Source organism: Pseudonaja textilis, chromosome 1 (assembly GCF_049901715.1).
Source record: "Pseudonaja textilis isolate UNSWEBS1 chromosome 1, rPseTex1.2, whole genome shotgun sequence".
Lineage (NCBI taxonomy): Eukaryota > Metazoa > Chordata > Lepidosauria > Squamata > Elapidae > Pseudonaja > Pseudonaja textilis.
This window is the reverse complement of record NC_141990.1, coordinates 214866889-214889256: the sequence shown is the minus strand read 5'-3', so window position 1 is coordinate 214889256 and position 22368 is coordinate 214866889. Positions and strand designations below refer to the sequence as shown.

Below are 22368 nucleotides of genomic sequence, written 5' to 3'. Positions count from 1 at the left end.
AGTATAACATTCTGACAAAAAAAAAAGGAATATTTTAGCATTTCAAACTAGAGATACAATTTGCTGGTTAATTCTTTTAAAATGTTAGTTTGAACTCCAAATGCATCTCAGATGCAATGAAAGAGATTCGTTTCATTTCACTATTATGTTCCATCGAGTCAAAAGATTACTCATATTTATAAATTGTTTAAATTCCGAAGGATGTTTTTTTGTTCCAACATTTCCGAAAAGCAGGAACAAAAGCATAAAATAAAAAGGCAGTTCAAAGAAATATGTAAAAGTCAGTGAAGCATTTCTCAAACATTATAGGCTAAAGCTTGAAAAAAAAGTAATTTAATAAAAACAGCAAAATATGATTGAAAACTAAAAATATTGACAATGAAGAAAAATATAATAAATAAATAGCTTAGAGCAAGAAGCTTGTTCAGAAACAGAATATAAAATCAAATATATATACATTTTTTTCCTAAAGGAAAATAAACCCAAGAGTATAACATATATCTATATATGTGTCTTTACAATGTGTGTCTATACAAGCAGATATACACCACATTTATTTTATACACATATAATAATTATTCTTTAAAATCTCTAGAGATTCATATTTCTTGACTTGTGGAAAGCTGACCCTACAATTAGAACAAAACTGTCCTGATTTTGTCAAAGAATAAGTTCAGTGGAACAAAAATAACTTAAAATGGCCAGACAGAATAGTTTGTATGATACACGTAGAGCTGGAAAGTACTATAGAGAAGAAAATGTCAAGACATTTTAAAAATCTTCAAACAAGGGAAAAAAACCGCCACCAAGGTCATATTTGTACAGGATAAATTTTTGCATTTTTCGTATAAATTATGCACATGTTGGTAACTCACGTTAACTAAAGCATGCCTTGTATTTAAAACCTATACCTGCATTCAGAATAATTATAAGATGTACTAAAGGAACTTTAGGCTGTACTCCCACATGCATATGCCAGAAGTCCTGAACCTTTCATTTGGAATAGTATGTAAATAGTATGTAAATACTAATAATAGGGACAATGAATGTTAAGGGCATTTTCACAAAATGATAGTTCATAGTGGATGTAGCCAATCACACAACACTCACAGAAGATGAAATAAATATTGGTTTGTGGCCATGTGCCATTTTATGCAACACTTATAGATACCGCTGAAAATACAGTTTACATTGACTCTGATATGCACTTTTCATTCATTATTTTCAATTTAAAAAATCTAAACAGATAGATGATCCCTATGCTATGTTGGGGACCACGTGCATAGGACTAAATCCCATCAACAGAAGGAATTTTAGGAGTTCCGGTGGCGTTCTGTTCGATGATGGATCAGAGACTGCGATTGTGCACTGCTTTGATCTGTGCTTACCCTGTTGGAGGGGTCCTTAAAGGACCGGATCCATCTAACCCACCTCATAGGAGTGGGGGGAAGAGGGGGAGACTGCCAGCTGGGTCGAGGGGAGCCACATCTCCCCTCCCTGGCTTGGCAAACTCCCCTAGAAGAGAGGGAGAAGCGGCAGTCTTTAATGGCTGCCCTGAAGACGGGAAGCTGCTAGGAGACAAGTTTTGTGCTGGAGAGTGAAAGTGGTGGGCGGTGTGGAACTGGATAAAAGACTTTGAACATTCTTTTTGAAAACCCTGAAAAAGTGGAAAGAAGGAGCCCTCGTTTGGAAGAGTGGTTGCGGCGAATGAGAAATAAGAGGAAAGTATAAGGTAAAGAAAAATCAGAAATAAAAGAATTATATGTAATTAGAAAGTAAATTTGGAATAACATACAGAATTGGACATTAATCAGGCATTGGATAAAATGCTGGACTTATTTGGAATTGATTAAACCTACTATTAATATTATGGAAAAGTGAATTAAAAATAAAAGAATTCTAAGCAAGTGATATAGAGCACCACCTAAGGGTTAAAGATTGCCTTCTTTTATGTTTCTATGGAAAATTACTGGTTGTACATAACAAGATCCCTGGAAGCTTTATAAAAAAGAAGAAGAGGGGGTTACAGTTAAAACAGAGACTTTTGACAAGGACTATAACAGAAAAAATTGACTTTTAATAAAATAAATAACTTAATAGACCAAAGAAATGGAAGAAATAAGCAAAGAATTTAAGTTGAAGCTCCAAACTGTGAGAAAGATGTTTAAAGAATGAGATTGGTGGAGTTAATGCTGAGTAAAGTAACAGCATTACAGCTTGCGGAAGAACAAAGGTAGCGGAGAGAGGACAAATTAAAAGAGGAAAATAACAGCCTTGACGAGCATGAAGAACAAAAGGACCATTGTCAAAGGACATAAAAGGACTTAAAACAGAGACATAGACATTAGAGACAATAAATAAAAGAGATAAGACACTTAAGACTAAAAAGAAGAATATATAAGAAACCCCAAAAAAGATAATTGAAAAGGGGGTGGGCTGACATGGCTGACAGGCAGTGGGAAATAAAAATAAAACTAGAAGGAAAAAAAGAAGACCGGGGAAACTTAGAAAAGAGAAACAGCCAAAATTAAAAGGAATGATAAAGTTTCGAGATTTAGAGATAAGGGTTAGGGATTGTATAAGGGGGATACCGCATGGGAATGTATATTGGCATTCAGTTTAAAACTTGTTGGAAATTATTTTAGGATTATATAACTATATATATAACTAGATATGAATTATGCTGTTGTGAACCTCTTACAGTGAAGGATTAAAACAGGAATGGAAATGTATTAAAACAGATAAATTTTGGATAAATTTTACTGATTTCAGGGGGGGGATATCTTAAAATATATATGTTTTAAATATACAGTTGATTATTTAATGTGTTTAAAGTTGAATAATGAATTATTAAATTAGATTGAGGGGATATACCATGTGGATCCTAAATATATTGGGTTTTTTTTTTAGATTGTTTATTATATAATTGGCTTAGGGAAAATTAAGGATAATAATGATGTGTAATGTTAAATAAAATAGGTGGTAAGCTGAAAATGGAAATAATAGGGGATAAAGAACTGGGAATCTATATTTGGATGAAATGATATTGAATTAATGAATTGAAATATGAAATGGAAATTTATTTAAAGAAGAGTGAAATGGATAATGAGATGAGATGACATCATATAAGATTGGTGGAAATGAAAGTATGATTATGTACAAGTGTTATAATCTGGAACCATGTTGCCCAGGCAAAGAGATGTGTAAAAATTAAAAAATTAAAAACTTTTTGGGGAAAAAAACCAGTAGGAATTTTGCTTGCAATTAATTTTTCAAGTAGAAAGTCAGGTGTAAATACAGTAAATGCTTAGGAAGCAAAGACACCTTTTGTTAATCCTATTTATTTTGATCAAAGTTCTTGAGTTGCTTGGAGTAGCAAGCCTGCTAATGTGCCAAATTCCACTTCACAAGTTGAAACTTAATATTTTCAATATTTATAAAGACTTGACTCAACTGAAAATAATGTTCTGAGACAATAATGTTCAGCAGAGACTTCTAGTATGGACTGCATTTCAGAACAACATGTTGAATCAACATAATATGACAGAAGCTGGTATCCTAAGTACTAGGATCAATAGAAAATGGTTACTTCAAAATTGATAGTTTGTGGACAGGATGCTAATGGTTAAATCACTTCACAATAAAAAATCAGTAACTTTCTTGTAGTATTTCCATCAGTACAAAAATGTTACTAAACAGGTGCAGATATTTCCATTTATATTTATGAGACAAAATAGATGAAAGTGCCACTTCCTTCTCTGGTGTGTGTCTCCACCAAAGAAATTCTGGGAACAGGCATGTAGTTACTCCTTTTAGCAAGTCTATTCACACTATCTTTTGGAAGAAAATGATTCTGAATTAAAATATGTATGTATTGCACATATACACTGCTATCTCAAATTTTATGGTCACCATCCTTTCAAAATATTTTTTATTACTACATGTAGTTAATACATCCAGACTCAGCTCCTACCAGAAGCCAGAAAAAACTTTGGCATGTTAACCAACTATATTTTTAATATTATATCACCACAATCATTATACAGTCATTTTAGGCAGAAAATTATTTTTCTTGATTTTCTTGGCAGCACATTTTAAGGACACTACAAATAAGTGAAACTAAAATCATATTTTCCAGTTTATTGATAAAGCTTTCTCAAAGTTTCTTCTCTCCTTTTTTAGTTCTTTAAATATGAATGTCAAGGAAATGAAGACAAATGTAAAACAAATTTCTTTAAATGAATATAATACATGTTCACTTGAATATATCTACATTTATATGTTTGCAGGACAAAAAGGTAGATGTCATAGCTTTTTGACATTACCTGTAAAATTTAATATTTTTACAAAGACTATTATTAAAGAAAATGCAGTATAATTTTTTTCCTTAAGAGAAGCAAAAAATTTCTTCCTCTATTTTCAGAATTGAACAAGTGTCTATTATATATGCATCTATATTGAGTTTTTAGCCACATATTTTAAATAGAAAGCTTTTATAGATTGGAATCATACTTTAATTAAGCTAGTGTTACCTGGGTGATAATCCTCCATGAGAACAATTGGTAGGTGAAGTTAAGGGGCTGGTTCTGCTGCTAGGATGACGTGAAGGGGTTCGGCCAACAGTATTACTAGGGGAACCCTAATACACAAAAAAGAGAAGAAATGACATAATGTAACATACATTACAGGGAAAAGTAAAATAAAATATGGGAACTTTACTAACTGACTATTAACCAAGTATCAATTGCTTCCTAGCTTTCAAATTATTCAATAAGAATTTTCTAGAGTTGGAAGTTGCCCACTATTGCCTTCTTATATTATAAGGTAAATAAGACAAGATGCTTATCAATATTCACATTATCGATCTGACAGAAGCAAAAGGGTTACTATAGGGAGGCCTGAATTTCCCCCACTTCCTTTCTTCACATTGAAGCCTTAGCAATATTTTAGAATGAAAGGCTTTGGGACTTCTTGAAATCTCATATTTTCAAGAAACACTGCAAAGTAAGAGGTCTTGGTTGGATATGTTAGCTGTTTGTCTATAAGTGTATTAAGAGCGCTCAGGGTTCAGTAGGGTAGGTGAAAGTGAGATCTCCCTTTTCCTTCTTCCATGCAGCCTGATGTATATTCTATTCTTCCCAGCTGCAGCTTCAAAAGTGAGAGCACTTCAGTGGCAGCAACATTTTTGGATTTTCTGGTTTGGATTTCTTCTAAATATTTTGTATATTGGTTCCCAATGCTCCACCCCTTCCTGGTTATCCTCAGGAGAGCAAAAGATGATACATGCATCATGACATCACATACTATCACCATATCTAACTGCATCAGATACAAACACAGAAAGTTTGTACTAATGGCATCACTGAATATGTCATCATTTTGGCATCACCATAGTGTGCTGCAGACATTATTGAACCACATCCCTGGAAACAGGGTATTTTATTTTTTTATTCCCCACCTTTATTATTTTTACAGATAACTCAAGGCAGTGAACATATCCAGCACATTTTCCTCCTCCTATATTAGCCACTAAAGTGCCTATCTGAGCTTAATAAACAAATCATATTTTCTTAACTTTAAGACACTGGATCTCTACTTTCTGATCTTTCCTTTTCCCTCTTCTTTTGCCAAGACCCACACTTAGCACCATGGAATCTTAACTAATATGCAGATAAAGCAAACAATGCAGGCTAGTGGCATGATTATTTTAAAGCATAATTTCTTGAAAGTCTTCAAAACAGTCAAAAACCTTTACAATTGCAGCAAAAATATGCCCCTAGAATTTGGCAGGATAATGAGAGTCCAAGGTTATGTGAACCTTATGGGTACAATATTGCACACAATCCACTACATTCAAGGCAATGCCAAGTTTCATATAAAAGTACAGGATTCTTGAACTTAGAGCGGAGGATTAAAAAAAGACATACATCCTTCGGATTCATTCAGAATAATGGCACCTCTTTTATTAAATGCTGTATCTCTTCTACTCTGTAAAGCCAGAACTGCAGATTTGTATGACTCTGCCAAAATTAACTGGTAATCCAGACATTACCGTCTTTAGAAATGTTTGTTTTTGCTGTTTATTTCTTACAGAAAAAAATTGTTATCTTACCACACTAGTATTGCTGGAGTTCTTAAGGTGGTTATGTAATAGTCTGGTAGCACCATCCTGGAATGTTTTTGGCAAGGCACCAAGTAACATGGTAAACTCAGGAGTGTTCAGTTCAAACAGAGAGATCAGGACTATTTGTGCTGCCTAGGAAGTAAAAAGAAGAAGAAAGTCAGAATCACAGCGGTTTTTTAAAAAAAGTTGTTAAATGTTACTGGGACGTATCACAATATCCAGATTGTAGTTAAGTATATTCATCATACCCGTAACATCACACATTCCAAATACACAACAGGGAAGTGCTGCTGAAATCAATCAATCAATACAGTAAAAAAAAGAAAAGAAACAAAGCTCACATCTAATGAAATGTCCCGTTGCATTTTCTGTAAAGTGCAAATTAAGAATACAAACCTACATATGAGTCCAACATAAAGTACATATAATTCACTGTTCTGTATCAAATAAGTACAAGTTCAAAGTTTTTTTTATTAAAATATAAAAACACACTGTGCTAAAACAGCTTTGAAAATTAAATTACCCTGTTAACAAACTGAGTCCAGACTTCCACATTATATACTTCATACTTCAACAGAACTGGTGATACATGATTCATTAATAATGTGCATTCATTCATGAACTTAAATAACTGATCTCAACTATTCAATAAGTCAATTAACTGTTATAAATCCATTAGCTATTCCAGTACAAGCTAGTACCTGCAGAAAATGCCCTCCCCCATATATATGTATGTGTGTGTGTCCATCTATTCCTATTTTTCTACCTATTTTTAAAGTGAGACTAGAACTCAGTCTCCTGATTTCTAGTCTGGTAACTTAATCACTATACCAAACTGGCTCTTAATAAACTTATAGTGTTGCATTATTAACTTATAATTTCAAATATTAAGCCGCAGTTGTAATTTTTGTCTTTCTATATGTATATTTTTCAGTTGATAACATTTGCCTAATAATAAACTCTGGCAGGATAAGAAAAAGTCACTAAGAAAAAGTATGACTAAGTTTCATTCAGTTTCTGTGTGCTTTCTTGTAATGTTTGCCTTGGAAAAAAAAATTCATTATGACTTGTTAGAGGCTAAAGAGGTTGTGTGAGGTTTAATCTATCAATTATGACTGAAATTCAGTCTTTGATCTATTATCCTTTCCATTAGAATAAGCACTGTTCCTTCAAAATTAAATATTGTTAAGTGAAGAACATTATACAGTTCCAGCTGGCCTCTCCTTCTTCCTTAAATCAGTATACTTCTAACTAGATGGGAAATCTCTTTGCAGTAGAACTCAGAAAGTGAAAAATAAGCCACATATTGTCGTACTCATCCTGCCCTACAGAAATGTGGGAACATTCATTAAAAGAACATTCTTTGAACAGAAAATATTATTTCAAGTCAAGTCCAAGAAAAGAACGGATAACAAAATGAAGAAAAATAGCTATATGAACAATCAGAAAAATCATGCAGATTCGAGCATGGGAATTTTAGTTTAGTTAGGGACTTTTACATGCAAGTCAGTACAGCAACCAAGCAAAAGATCCAATTCTGTGTATATAGTTCTATTTTGTACCTTCCCAAATCAAGCTGGTTCAATTTGGGCTACAGTGCATCCATAGTTCCTTTATACTTTTTATACTATCCTTTGTACTTTTTCAGCTGACTTATTGGTTCTTAAACTGATTCTGCCAGTTGCTGTTACACTTTTGTTTCCCTTAGAAATTTTCCCTCAGAAATAACATCTATTAAAATCCAAAAAGTTATCAACAAAAGAGGTGACTGTAAATGACATTCTACAAATGCCAAAGTAAAAGGGTGTATAAGCACTTTGGCAAAACCCAAGTTGTCATTGTGTATAAATAAAGGTCCACTGCCTTTGTGTCCTGTAACAGAGAAAAGCTGTGTTAGGCAAGGACAGGCATGTTGCATGTTAATAGACCAGCAGGCATGCAATATTAAATTGCTTTCAGCCGTTTTCCATCCACTTTGAGATGTGAACTCATAAAAGACTGCAACTAGCTGCAGATACCTCAGATACCTCATTTAATGTAATTCAAACCAGAGTGAAAGAAACACATGTGAGGTTAACACACACCACTCCATTTTTTAAAGAAAATCCTTCCCCATCCTTTTTCCCCACAAATCTAAACTTGATTAGAATTTTGGATTGCAAACACAGACTAATATCTTATGATTAGTGTATGCTACTTTTAGTCTACCTGTTTACACTTTTCTTCCAAGTTTCCTTCACCAGGACCTGACGAGGCTGCTGCTGGTTTAGCTGGCATATCCTCACCTACCCAACTATGCATGGTCTGAGTTCAACAAATAGGAAATGGAATATTATTTATTAGAACCAAGCACAAGATTTTCACTGACCGTTGCAGAAACGTTTATAATGTTTAGTTTCTTGCAGAAGTTGCACTTATAAAGCAGAGATGCTCTTTCAACATGGAACTAATGTCACAAAAATGAAAGTGGATGGCCATTGTTAAGATTTGTACCTTTTATTTTTTCCCGACCTGTACTTTAATGTCATTTACAATTTGTAGATGTAAATTTTTACAATTCCTCTGTTACTCATACAGCATTCAACAGCTGTAACGTTATTTTTAGTTATTTATTTTCTTACTCAGCCTTTTTGAAAACAGATAAGCAAAACTTACAACCTGAGGCCAGCCAGTTCTACCTCCAACATTATACTTATGACACAAGTGCAACTGTGTCTAAGTCAGGGATGTCAAACTTATGACCAGTGGGCCAGATGAGTCACGTGCTGGCCAGGCCCACCCCCGGGTTTAGCGAAGGGGAAAAACGTTGTGATATGTCACGTGATGACAACATGATGACACAAGTTTGACACCCCTGGTCTAAGTGAACCATCAGAAGTTGGTCTCATCTTTTTGCTATCACGTGCTTCTAAGCAGATATGTGCATACGGTTAAAGCCTGATGCAGTCAAGTAACAGCAAATCTACAAAGCAGCAAATTAGGAAGCCTTTCACTGCAATAGCACTAACAATGATGCATTGTTCGCGAAAGTAATTTTTTTTGGTCTCCTTACTGTTGAGCAACATTCAACCTATTTTTGTAAACTATACTGTGAGAAATTAAAAATGGTTTTTAAAATGACGATTGACGTGTGAACAAAGATTAAAATTCTAGGTGATATTGGCATGTTAAAATACTGATGAGAATGTTTTAATTTTGGTGGTGATGATGATAGTGTTTTAAAAGTGGGCTCTTAACAGTCATCAACACAGTAGGCATTTGCTTACCTAACAATGAGGAAAACACCTAACTGTTTTATTTAAAAGATGTCATTATACTGTTTTTCTCTGTAAAAAGCACTGGAAGTTGCTTTCGACAGAACTTATTCTGGAACCTGGAATAAAGGTTTGGAAAAAAGATCTTTTCCCATGTTAACTAACTTTTCCCATCGTCTCTATCAATACGGTGGGACAGAATTAGCCTCTATCCTGATTTACTGTGTATAGTAAAGATTTTCTCTGACTATCATCACTATCATGAAGGACCCAATAAACCCAGTAGTGGTGGACAGCATGCAGCTCACAGGTCATACTTTTTGCCCTCCAGCATTAGATGAACAATGAATAATTTCTTATTATTTTTTTTTCATATTGTTAATGCTTACATAAATTTCTATATTTTTACCTTGAAAAAAAAAGAAATCATACAAATCTTTTTACATATGTCCTCTTGTTGATTGCTTGAGGTAATTCTAGTCTATCTCCAGATCTAAACTGTCTTTAAATAATAATAGGATTGTTCAAGTAATCTGGCTAAGAAATAGCTTTATAAAATATGGTCACAAGACATCTATATCAGCAATATCCACTCCAAGAATCATTGTATGTATCCTTCGGCATCATGATTAGCATAAAGAAAATTTGTAGAAAAGAAGGAATAAAAGAAGAGCGCATAAACCCCAATGTTAATTATTTCTCTCTTTTTTTGTGCACTGAACCCATTAGTGATATTGTTACATTGAAGAAGTATCGAACGCCTTATTGTCTATTTAATGATGCTTTGTTTCACGGTAAACAATTGTTAATGTTATGGTTTTACTCTCAACAAATTCAATGCAGTAGTTCTCATTCCAAAATGGTTATTTAGAAAGCTATATAATTAATCCTCTGCCATTTAATCATTATACGCCTTATCTTTTGGCAAGATTCATTTCATTTCTACCAATTTTTCTGATCAGTTTCATCTTTCAATTTCAATGGGCTTCCTATGATCTGTCTTCTCCTCTTCAACATCACAAGTTCATATTTCCTTCTGCATAGTTTAATCTTACTCTAAAAATCTGTAGAGATTCTCAGTTATCCAGGTCGTAGTTGTCCCAAAGGTGCTTTTTCAGGAGGCAACTGGACTTTTTTGTTTTTTCTTTTCCTTTGAAGATGTTTCACTTCTTATCCAAGAAGCTTCTTCAGCTCCGACAGAACGGTGGGGAATAGAAGGATTTATATTTCTTGAAGACAGCTGGTCATTTGCATCCTTTTAGAGAATTGTTGACTTACTCTAAAAAGTTTCCAAGGTGATGTTCTTTTGGGCATGCATGACAAGATGGCTCCTCACAGCACAGCTGGGAACCTCACGGACCACATTAACATGAATGTTGATGGAAAGAAAGCAAATTTGAAACTTGATACCAGTATTATTAACTTTTCCTCACAGAGGAAGTAGTAAGTAAATGGAAAAACTGACTGAGAAACTCACCGGTAATTGATTCCTCTACTTCTCACTGTGTATGTGTATATATGATTTTGGAAGATTTGCTCTGATGAGGTACATGCTTTGCTTCACAGAGATTTATTGTAGTCTCAGCACTGTGAATCATCTCACAGTCATTCAGTTCTCTACTTCGGAACTGAGGCAGGTCAATTTGCAGAAACTATTGTTACCAAATAAAATGATGGCACAAGGGCTGCACTGAATAGAACTAGAGTGATGCAGTACTACATGGTTTTAGTAAAAGTGCTATGAGGGGCACTGTCATATCTGCACAGGGTTACTACCACCCCTTCCACAGAATTCTTACCTTGTTATATTAGGAAAAGTTTTTCTTGATCTACAAAACGTTTTATTTATTTATTTAAGCCACTTGTTGGAATTCGTGGCCAGCGAATCCTCTCCATCCTACTACTGCTCATCTGAAACCTTGCTTTCTACATGTTCTAGTAAAGTGTGTGGATGGGAAAGATATATAAAGATGCATTTGAATGCATACATGGATAGACATGAAAGAAATTTCCTTTTTGTGTGTGCTTGAAATACCCTTTCTTGAAAGAATGATATGCATTTCTACTTTCATGAGAGCATCTGCATGCACACTTGGAATACACGCAAAATTTCAGAGAATAAAAGAATATCTTTCAATTGTGACTATGATAGAGAGAAGAGCAAAAGAAACAAGGTGTGCTTTGTCCAGGTTTTATTTTCAGCCAAAACATAATTTGACTCCTAATTATTTTTCTGAACTAGGCTTTTGCCCACAAAAGTTATCCATCTCTAATCTTATTTCAGAGAATGAATCTTCCCTGAACTGAGTTCTACTCAAATACTTTCACCAACTGAAAGTTTCACTCTGCATTCTTTAGCATGCCCTTCCACACTATGTGAAAATTTACTCAATGCTCCCCCCCCAAAAGGGAAAAGGAATGACAAAGAAGACTGCAGAGAGGGAATCTATGCAAATTATTACACTAATGTAATTGAAATATTTGTTGGAGCAAATGGCTTCTACCAAAGAAAGGAATATTTTCATCCAGCACATTTTGAATCCCACTGAATGAATTTATCGCTCTGATATAATTTATTTTTTTTAACAAATTTACAAAAGTTCCACCAATTATTGCCTCCCATTGCTTTGACTCACCTTTCTTACATCTGAGCTCTTTGGTTCTGTTGTCCAGGTAATAATCCTAGAAACTGCAAGTTTAGCCTCACTGGAGTTTACAAAATCTGTAGGATCCATTTGTCTAGCCAAGGATTCAATGTATTTTAATATTGCCACTTTTACCTGAAGTGAATAGAATAAGTTTTGTAAATAAAGATAATACAACAAATTTCAAACCTCAAAACCTTTTCTCAAGCCCAATATATTTATGAACAATTGCTTGCTGCAAAAGAGCCATCTCTAGATCTTCCAAAAACCCTTAAAATATAACCAAGGAATAAAAATACATTTGCCCCAGTTATCTATATTTAAACATTTTGCTTGACTTTACTCTCAGACATATTCATTTCCCAATGAAACTGCAAGCACCTTAACCTACCTTAAGGTTTGGTGTTTGGGTCTGATCAACGATAAACCTCATCAAAATATTAAATTGTTGGTCAAACGGAAAAGAATCTCTACAGTGGAAAGGGAAAAGGAAAGAGAGAAAGCATAAGAACAAGTTCCAAGATTTAAATATAACCAGTGTTTTTCTCAGACAGAGAAAAATTAAATATATAACAGCTGCATGCCACAGTCTAAGAAATAAAAATAAATAAATACACCCCTAGTCTTTAGTCAACTTTCTGAATAATTAGGTATCTTCTTAAGCCACAAGGACGACAGATAAAGGATCCAAGCCTCAGTAAACAGAAGCAATCCAAGAGTAGATACTCTGTTTTGAACTTGGTTTACTTCAGACTTTACTTTTATGTATTCTTAGTTAAGCCTAATTTTGATGTGGGATTTAAATGAGGAAATACATTTTTCCCTCAGGATTTCCCTCAGGATAGTTGTATCAGATGCTCACGATTGTGGCTTAACAGATTCAATTTATGAGACATTAAATAATAGCTATTCTATTTGGAGATGGTGAATACTGCAATCCATCGTATCTGCAGAACACTAGGTTTGAGAAAGCTAGTTTGCATTATGTAAAAAAACATGTCAGCAAGTTATCCCCAGTTACTTGGCAGACACACTACCTTGTTACATCCAGAGCTTTCTGCACTTTGGCCTGCACTGATCCCAGTAGGTCAGCACCCATCTTCTTCAGTAACTGTGTCAGAAGAACAAAGAGCCAGTCCTGCAAATCATCCTTGTGAATAATGATGAAGTCTACCAAGGTTTCAAGAAACATGCTGAAAACCTTTAAGTTAAAAGAGATAACAGGGGAAGTCATGATTCACATCGTGATTTAACACAAAAATGATAAAAACTAAAGGCAAACAAAACCTGCATTAATAGGGAGGATTTTGACATCCATGTTAATATTGTGAAGTACCAGGATGTACTAGATGATTCATATTAAATAGATAAAAAGAAGTGAGATTACATGGTGGGAGTGAGGAGGAAGGAAAATACACTTACTCTCTGTTGTGAATTCCACCGCAAAACAGGCCATGCAACAAAACAAACCATTCATTAGTAAACTGATATAAAAAAAATAAAAGCAAATTGCTTTAAGGCAGTTTCCCTTGCATTCAGATAAATTGCATTCACAGAAAGTTTAAGATAACTTTATGAAAGAATATTTTTATAATAGGCAAGGTCAACTGTTAAGTTCTAGAGGCAATAAATGTTTTTGAAATAATATATCTTCTTACATTTAAAGGGAATGTTCTGCTCTAGATAATATCCTACTTGCATGACTTACTTATGGAATTTAAAAATATATCAGTAATTCACCACACATAACTGCAAAGATTAAATAACTATTTAGCACAAAAATTGAAATATGATTATCATTTCGATTCAATCTTTTATTTATAACCCAACTTCCAACATTTATGGATTGTTCATAAAAGATGAATATATTTAAAAATTTACCTTGCTGTGGGGGTCTGCAAACATACGTGTGAAGATTTCACATAACCTTTTCAACTCCACACGGCTAAACCCAAATAAAAAAACACCCCCAAATAATTGCAGAACATTAGAAATGAGTAAAATGTAGCAACAAAAATTTACATACAAAACCCATGATTTATTTCCGAAGCAGCAAATGGGTACAGAAACTCCATTCTAATCTCAACAGATGAGGCGACTTCAATGTAAGGTCAAGAGACTATACTTTAGGTTTCTAATTTGTAATATAATATAAATCAGGCATGTCCAAACCGCAGCCAGCATCTCCCCCCTACAGCTAGTAATGTGATCATAAATTTTTAACATTATTGATTTTGCTGTCTTGCCAAAATGTACTTTAATTCAGTGGTCGCCAACCAGTGGGCCCTGAGAAAATTTTGGTGGGCTGCAGAAAAATCTCATCTCCAGAGCACCCCCCCCCAAAGCAATTAATTCAGGCTGTGCAGAAACACAAGGCTGCACCACCCACATGGCCTGCGGGAACCCTCCCCACCCACTCACTCCTTACCCAGTAAACTTGCCTGCTAAATTGCTATTTTTCCTTTTTCCGACAATCAGCTGTTCTCCTATGCCAGGAGATTTAGATTAGCTAGGAAACAGGAAATGGTTGGATTTCTTGCTTTCTAGTTAGACTTTAGATCTTCGGCTCTGCTTTTAAGCACAACCCAACCTCCCTTAGGACTGAAGGTTATTCAGTGCAGACTCAAGGCAAGCAAATTTTATGTGACAGACTGAGGTAACCGATGGCAGATAGATAGATCACTGAATGATTCTGTGAGCAACTCAATCTGCCTATCTGCTTTGCCTGATTCTGGGTAAAAGTTGCTCTTTTTTTAATAAAAAATCAATATTTACATACATGGTGTGTTGTGAGTTAATTTTGTGAGTTTGATTGCAAGCAAATTTTATGTGACAGACTGAGCTAGCCGATGGCAGATAGATAGATCTCTGAATGAATCTGTGATTCTGTGAGCAACTCAATCTGCCTGCCTGCTTTGCCTGGGGGTAAAAGTTGCTCTTTTTTATAAAAAATTCAATATTTATATAAATATTTATAATATTTTCAAACAAGCCATGCCCAGCCAATCACATGACCACCAAGCTACACCCACAAATTAGGCCACGCCCATATAACCGGTTAGTGGTCCCTGGGATTTAAAATTATGAGTTTGGTGGACCCTGAAGTCCAAAAGGTGGTGACCCCTGCTTTAATTAATGTAAAGAACTGAACTGCCTTGCAGACTAGCCCAAACTCAACCGGTCAGCTTTCATGCCTAAGGTGGGATAAGAACTCACAATCTCCTGGTTTTTAGGTCAGAACCTTACACCAGACACTACACAAAATAAATACCTTTAGTAGCATGAGATCTGTATTCAGCATCTATGTGTGATATGTTTCTGGACCAAAAAAATGGTTATGCAAGACTGCCAACCATATATTGCTCAATTCTGTACAGGTAGTCCTCAACATATGATCACGATTGACCCCTAAATTTATGTTGCTAAATAATAAATTTGTTAAGGGAGTTCTGCCCCATTTTATCACTTTTCTTGCCACATTTGTTAAGTGAATCACTGTGGTTGTTAATTTAGTAACACGATTGCTAAGTGAATCTGGTTTCCCCATTGATTTTGCTAATTGGAAAGTTGCAGAATGTGATTACATGATCCTGAGATGCTCCAACCGTCATAAATGTGAGTCAGTTGTCAAACATGTGAATGTAAATCATGTGACTATGGGGATGCTGCAACGGTCATGTGAAAAATGGTCCTAAGTCCCTTTTTTTCGGTGCTGTTGTAACTTTGAATGGTCACTACATGAAACTGTTGTAGATCGAGGACTACTTGCATTTAATAAAGAGGATAGAATTACAGCATTAAAAAGTATGTTCTAAGTCACTGCTCAACTTTTTCAAAGTCTTCAATTTTCTTGATTTATTCAAGGTAAAAAGAAGATGAAAAGACTCCAAAACACATTCCATATGAACAGCTTTGAATACCTACAATATCCCTATTGCTAAGTAGAAAAGCTATTCTGCAAAGATATTAACTCCAATTGTTCATCATAATTATACGCTGAATTAAAAGAAAAACAATAATGGTTTATAGTAAGAAAAAATACAATCCCATCATTAAAATGCTATCTAAAATACACCTTACAATTAAGATTATTAATATTAAAATATTGATAATTTAGAAGAAACATAAACATTTCATAATTTACGGAACTGTTTTAAAGACTTGATAAAGAACAGGTAAAAAGAATACAAACAATTACTAATTAAACATGCACTCACCTTAATGTCCTCTGGCTCTTCAATAGGTTCTGCAAGCCAATTAACCCCTCTTTCCTTTCAGACCAATTGGAACTAGCACAGTGGTTTAAGACCTCCGCTACATCTTCCGTCTGTCGCAGGTAGTGTGGGATGCCTCCATTGCGGGAACCATAGGACCGCTCTGAGCAAGCACTGGAGGCATCACTGTTTGCATCATCATCAGAATACATCCCATATGGTTCATATCTTCTTCTCACTGGTTTTTTCTGGTCGGAGGAGGGAGGGAATAAATATCGGATTTAGGAGATTTGAATAATTTCACTAAAGTATCTAAAGTAAAGGTGTTTCTTGCTTAATAACCATTCATTCAGGGACCATTTTAAATTATGATAGTGCTCAACAAAGGGACTTACCCAAAGATACAGCCATTGGCCTCACAAGGAAAACTTAAGCTGGGGCAATCTGCCCACTCTAAGCAATAGCACTTAAGACTTATATACTGCTTCACGGTGCTTTACAGTCCTCTCTAAGCGGTTTACAATGTCAGCATACTGCTCCCAACAATCTGGGTCCTCATTTTACCGACCTCAGAAGGATGGAAGGCTGAGTCAAGCTTGAGTCAGTGGGACTCAAACTGCTGGCAGCTGGCAGTCAGCAGAAGTAGCTTGCAGTACTGCATTCTAATCACTGCACCACCATGGCTCTTGGACTGACCACAAGGGTTCCCTATCTCAGCTGCCCACCAGGTTCATCAGTGTGCACAAATCTACTCCAGGCTTAGAGGCTGAACCTTCTTGCCATCCTACTATGCCCAGGAGGCCTCAATTTATTACAGGGATAGCAGCAAATGTAATTTGTCCCACTCACATTTGAGTTTTTCTGCAGTTTCTGACAGGAACATCTAGCCTTCCCAGAGAGATTGTCTCATGCTATTCTGAGAGCAGATGTCAAATTGTGTGATTTGGAGAAGCAACCTTCCAAGCTAATGCGATAACAGCACCAGCTCTGGTGATCATTGAGAAAGCTAGAAAGAGGCTCTTTCTAGCTGTCCAAATAATCATGTTCATTAGCTTTCTAGCCTAGGGTAGAAAGAGAATGGCGCTAGCTCATGTGACTGTGCAGAAGACTAAAAAGAGCCTCTTTATAGTCTTTCCAACAGAAGTGTTCGCTAGCACGATCCTTTGGGAGGCCAGAGTGAGACTCTTTCTAGCCTTCTGAATGATTGTGAGAGCTGATGCTTGCTTGCAGAATGGCACGAGGTGGCATCTGTAGAAAGGCTGCATGTCACATTGGCTGGGTGCATCTATCAGTAGTGCAGAAAAATGCAAAGGTAAGTAGAGCAATCTATGTGCATTATTGGGGCTTTCCCACTTGTGCAGGCTGGGGAGCAGGCGTTGGCCTCCTGGGTATAGTGGGGCAGGGAGAAAGACTGGGCCTCCCAAGCATTGTGAGGTGTGGAGAAGGCCGAGGCTTCCCAGTCTCCCACAGGTTCTATGCACTAGTGGGCCCTCTAGCTGGCTGGAGGCTTCTGACCCATGGCAAGTCTCCATGCATCAGTTGGGTTTCCAGGGCCCTCGCTAACCTGCTCCCCCCCCCCCGAAGCATCCCACATCTGCAAATGAAACAATTCAGCTACAATCGTTCTGATCATGTTAAATTGCTGCTCATTCTGAACAAAAATCCAGGTGAGTGCCAGACAAAGATGCCCATGACCTCAAGGCATGTTTTAAATGATGAAGATCTATGCAAATTCTATGCAAAAGAGGTGCATTATAACATGAAAGAGCAGATTTAAAGCCCCTCTTTTCAAATCAGTAAAATAGCTATGTCTTCTTTTTCACAACTGCTTGATAAATTGTTCCCAGCTGTCTTAAATGTATAGCCACATTGTTTCATATTTGCTCCCACCTATTATGTAGCTCTTCTCTTGAAGGCTTTGCATAGTCCTAATGAGAACTTGAACTTGTTGTCTAATATTTTTCCGGAGTTAACATTTCTTCATCACAGAATATAAATTAACCTCCTAAGCCTATTTCTATCCTCCTGTATATTTTCTATATCAGGCATGTCCAACTTGCAGCCCTGGATAGCTACTAACACAGCCTTATATATAATTTGTGTCAGAATTTGTGTTTTCTTGACTTTAGCATACACAGATAAACTAAACAAGTTGAAGGCACCAAAGCTCTGCAGTTTGATAGGATGCAAGGTTTGGACATTAAGATATCAACATAATTGCAGCCCCATATAATATTGTAACAGGGGAAGCAAAAAAAATGGGAGGGAGGGAGGGAAGAAAAGAAAGAAAGAGGCAGGGAAGAAAAAAAAAGGTCAGGATGGCACTAGTACCTTGCTTCTGGAGTCTCCTAAGAGCTGTATGCAGGAAAATATTGAAGGGTGGGGAAAAAGCATAGAGAATTATGTCAGAAGCTTCTGCAGGCATTTTTTTTTTTGCAACAAAAATACAGCAAATGAGTCTTAGCAAATTAAAAATACAAATTCAGCCAGTTTCTTTTAAGAAATATAAAATGAGTTCAGACAGAAGCGTCACATTGTGCATTATTCTGTTCTCATCTTCCTACAGCCAGGGACTTCGAAAAATACATGCACACAAGTAATATGCATTCAGAATTCTGGCTTTCCAAAGGCAACATTAACATGCCAGAAATGGGGATGTGTGGCGTACTTAATATTCCTGAGGGTAAAGTCCACAGTGGATAAGGTTAGGTTGGATTTATGTACTGTATATGGGTAACGCTAGGGTTCCCTCCCCCACAAGGTTTTGTGTTTTAGTATGAAGCCTATTTTAGGGCTTGCATCACACCTGCATACGTTTCTGGCCTCAAATCATTCAGAAACTGTCTTGTCAGTTTCCAGCAATTGCAGTGTTTAAATTGATGATTTACTTTCTCAGCTATAGTTTGTACCTGTTTCATATCATGCTGATGTCTATATAGTATTCTCAGGGGGGAAAAACATCTTGACATAGTTATTATTTACATACTAGGTGCCATTTGAGGACAGTTTACTGTAATAGATACCAACTCCCAAGACTAGAAATATTCCCTCTCACCTCCTGGAATTAAACTCCAAGAGCTCTTTTGTCATTAAAGATGATCAAATACGCTATGAGGGTCAAGAGTTCAGTTCTTATAGCTTACTCTATTCTAATACTGAAGGGAATATTCCCTTCATTTCTAAGTTTATCTGGTTTCCCTGTCAATAGGTCTTTCTCTGCAGTGATCTAGGAATAAAAGAATTCTTCCTTAGATTTCTTCCTCACTTGATCTCTTTTTACAGGCACAACAATCAGCCTTGGCCAGGATAGAGAATTTGATCTGAAGGGACTTATTTTACATCTTTTTTTTTAATGGAAATAAAGCTTTTACTGTGAAGCAAAGCATCTTGAATCCAAAGATGGAGAACAAAGGAGAGAAGAGAGAAATATTCCTTTAAGGCTATTACAATATTTATACAGTAAGTGAAGACAAATCGGAAAGAGAACAGATGAAGAAAGTTAAAGGAGTGTTGATGGTGACTGTCAACAACACAGAGCAAAAGAAATTAAATTCTGAAAAGACAGAGATGAACCAATTTTTTATATATCACATTTTAGGAACTTGTGAATTTTTAAGAGTGTTTCTAAAAAAAAAGTAACGAAACACCATTAAGTAATATCCTTATGTGAATTTTTCAACCATAGTTTGTCTCTTTGTAAGTGAAATTAACCAAATATGTTCATCACACTAGTTAAATTTTGATTAAAATAAGGCAAATACTACAAATTAGAATGATGACAGTATCATTTAAATCAGGGTTCCCCAACCCCCGGGCCGCAGCCCACTACTGGGATGTTGCCTATTCACAACTAGGCTGCACGAGTGGTGGACTGGAATGCATATGTACACACCTCAACTTGCACGAGCATCTGGCTGGCATGCATGCACACGCACGCAATTTGTGCAAGTCAAGCTGCACGTGCACACTAACTCGATGCTCACACAAGTCAAGTTGCACATTCACACGCGCACATTGGCTTGCCATTCATATGGCCCTATTCCCCTTCCCCCCTCCACCAATCTACCAAAGTTGGGGGCCACTGACTTAAATAGTTCTGATCAATGAAAGCTAGAACACAAGGGCAAAATGTGTATTCTATATCTCCTTTTGGAACCGCTTAGAGTTGGGTTGCTGAAAATGGACAATTACATTTTCTCCAATTATGAAAAGGAAAACACTGTACTGTAGTGAAATTCTTCAAATAGTCACAATTTTTGCTAAAGGAGGAGTTGTATGCAATTGTATGTATGCTACATTTTGGGGCCAAAAGTTCAGTTCTCTATCCTAAGGTATTTGCTATCATTCAAAATTATATCAAAATTTCTTTTTGTTATTTCAGAAGCAAAAGAAAAAGACTATTGGCCCAGTGGATGGTTTCATACATGGTTATCAGTAGATAGAAAAGAGTCAGGGCAACTTCTTGTTACAGGAGGTAGAATTATAACCTCCCTTCTAAAATCACAGTGCTGAAACGTATCTCAGGAGGATTTTTTTCTTTGAAGTTTATGGCCAAAGGTAAGTTAGATGAGAGCCACATTTACCAACATTAAGGACAACAGGCCTCCATTTCTTCCAGGCTCCATATCCAACTTATCCAAACTCCCCAATCTACCATCTCATTCCCAAAATTCCACATGTAATTTTACGGCAGTTTTGATGAAAAAAAAACCTGGAACTGGAGTTGTTTGGAATATTGCTTCACGTGACTATGAATGGGATCTTTTATTACTACCTAATTTATGCAACGATATTAATCATATATTCCTGGACAACCTTATCTTGTATTTAATAAAATCCTAGGCATCATCCTATAATTAAGATAATTTTATCCAATAAAACCTCATTTTATCAAATCAGAAGCTAAACATTCAGCAGCCAAGTGGCTTCAATTTTAACATTTTATTACTTTTTAGTTATTAGTTTACAAATCATATATCTAAATCTATAGATATATAGATATAGATATAGATAGATATAGATATAGTCTTTATGAATAGTGCTACTAAAATAAAAATAATACAATCCTGGATTCAGTAGAAAAGCAAGGTTTGAATTGTTCCCCCCCCCTCCGCTATAAAACAGCATCAAAAATATGCATGTAGCATGTGCTTCCTAGTAATTTTTAAAAGTCCAGATTCATAGAGAATTTATAGATCATCCAGTGGATGTGAATGCAAGTTTCAACTGCACTGTGTTATACATAGTTAGAGACAATACACACTATTCGTACATTATCTTGTAACTCATAGTTCATAGTGCTAAAAGCCTTCGAAATATTTTCTACCACTCTGAATCTCCAGCATTTGGGAGTAACAGCAAAAAGGCAAAAGTAGCTTTCAGTAAATATGAACTTAACAGCCTATTTCATGGAATTACTTGAAATCAGAGATGCAGTGATGCAATCTGTTATATTTATTTAAAAAAATTGTTTATATATTTTTGCTTTTTAAGTAGACACTTAATTTCAAGAGTACAAGAGAATTTGAAAATATTAAAGTACATAGATTTAATGAAGTTTAAGTCCAGGAACATGTTTTAGTTTACCTTATTTTTTTTACATATGCCTTTGTTACCTTAAACTTTCATATATTTAATAGAATTTCAGAACTGAAAAGGGATGGATGGATGACTGGAATTTTATTCCTTTTACTGCTACGTAACTAAGAATCAGAAATGTGTTTTATTACTGCAAATCATCCAAAGACTAACCAATAGGTGCAGATCAAATCAAATGAAATGTTTATTGTCAATGAAATTGAAATCCATCAATCATTAACAATAATTACTATTAGTTATTGTTAATGGTAATTAAGTGACCCTGATCAGAAACCTCTAGAATTAACGACAGAAGCCTTTGTCAGGGTGACCCATACAAACTTTCCCTAAGGTAGGACAAGGCAATTATTCTCAACAGACATTTCAACTATAAATTTTAACTCTCCAAAATGAACAAATGAATAAAAGCACATTTGTGGGACACGAAGCAAACATGTTGCACATACTAACATAATAATATAAGTAGGATTCACAACTTATACTAGGAAACTATTTGATTCACTTCATAAGATAACTATAGTGGCATTCATAAG

General features: G+C 35.5%; 1 protein-coding gene across 16 annotated transcripts in view; it reads right to left on the bottom strand.

The window, feature by feature from the left end:
• The window catches only part of CLASP1 (cytoplasmic linker associated protein 1), a 238772-nt gene that overhangs the window by 26684 nt on the left and 189720 nt on the right, over positions 1-22368 (bottom strand). For 10 of the 16 annotated variants that reach the window (XM_087920438.1, XM_087920446.1, XM_087920444.1 and 7 more), the window contains 8 exons: positions 18569-18592; positions 16241-16485; positions 13905-13968; positions 13061-13224; positions 12415-12493; positions 12015-12158; positions 6113-6256; positions 4533-4639 (listed from right to left, as the gene is read on the bottom strand). In XM_087920438.1, the coding sequence (XP_087776564.1) occupies positions 4533-4639; positions 6113-6256; positions 12015-12158; positions 12415-12493; positions 13061-13224; positions 13905-13968; positions 16241-16485; positions 18569-18592 (971 nt within the window). Of the gene's footprint in view, positions 1-4532; positions 4640-6112; positions 6257-8332; positions 8429-12014; positions 12159-12414; positions 12494-13060; positions 13225-13904; positions 13969-16240; positions 16486-18568; positions 18593-22368 lie in introns of all 16 variants that reach the window. The other 6 variants (XM_087920440.1, XM_087920447.1, XM_087920451.1 and 3 more) reach the window with 2 other exon arrangements.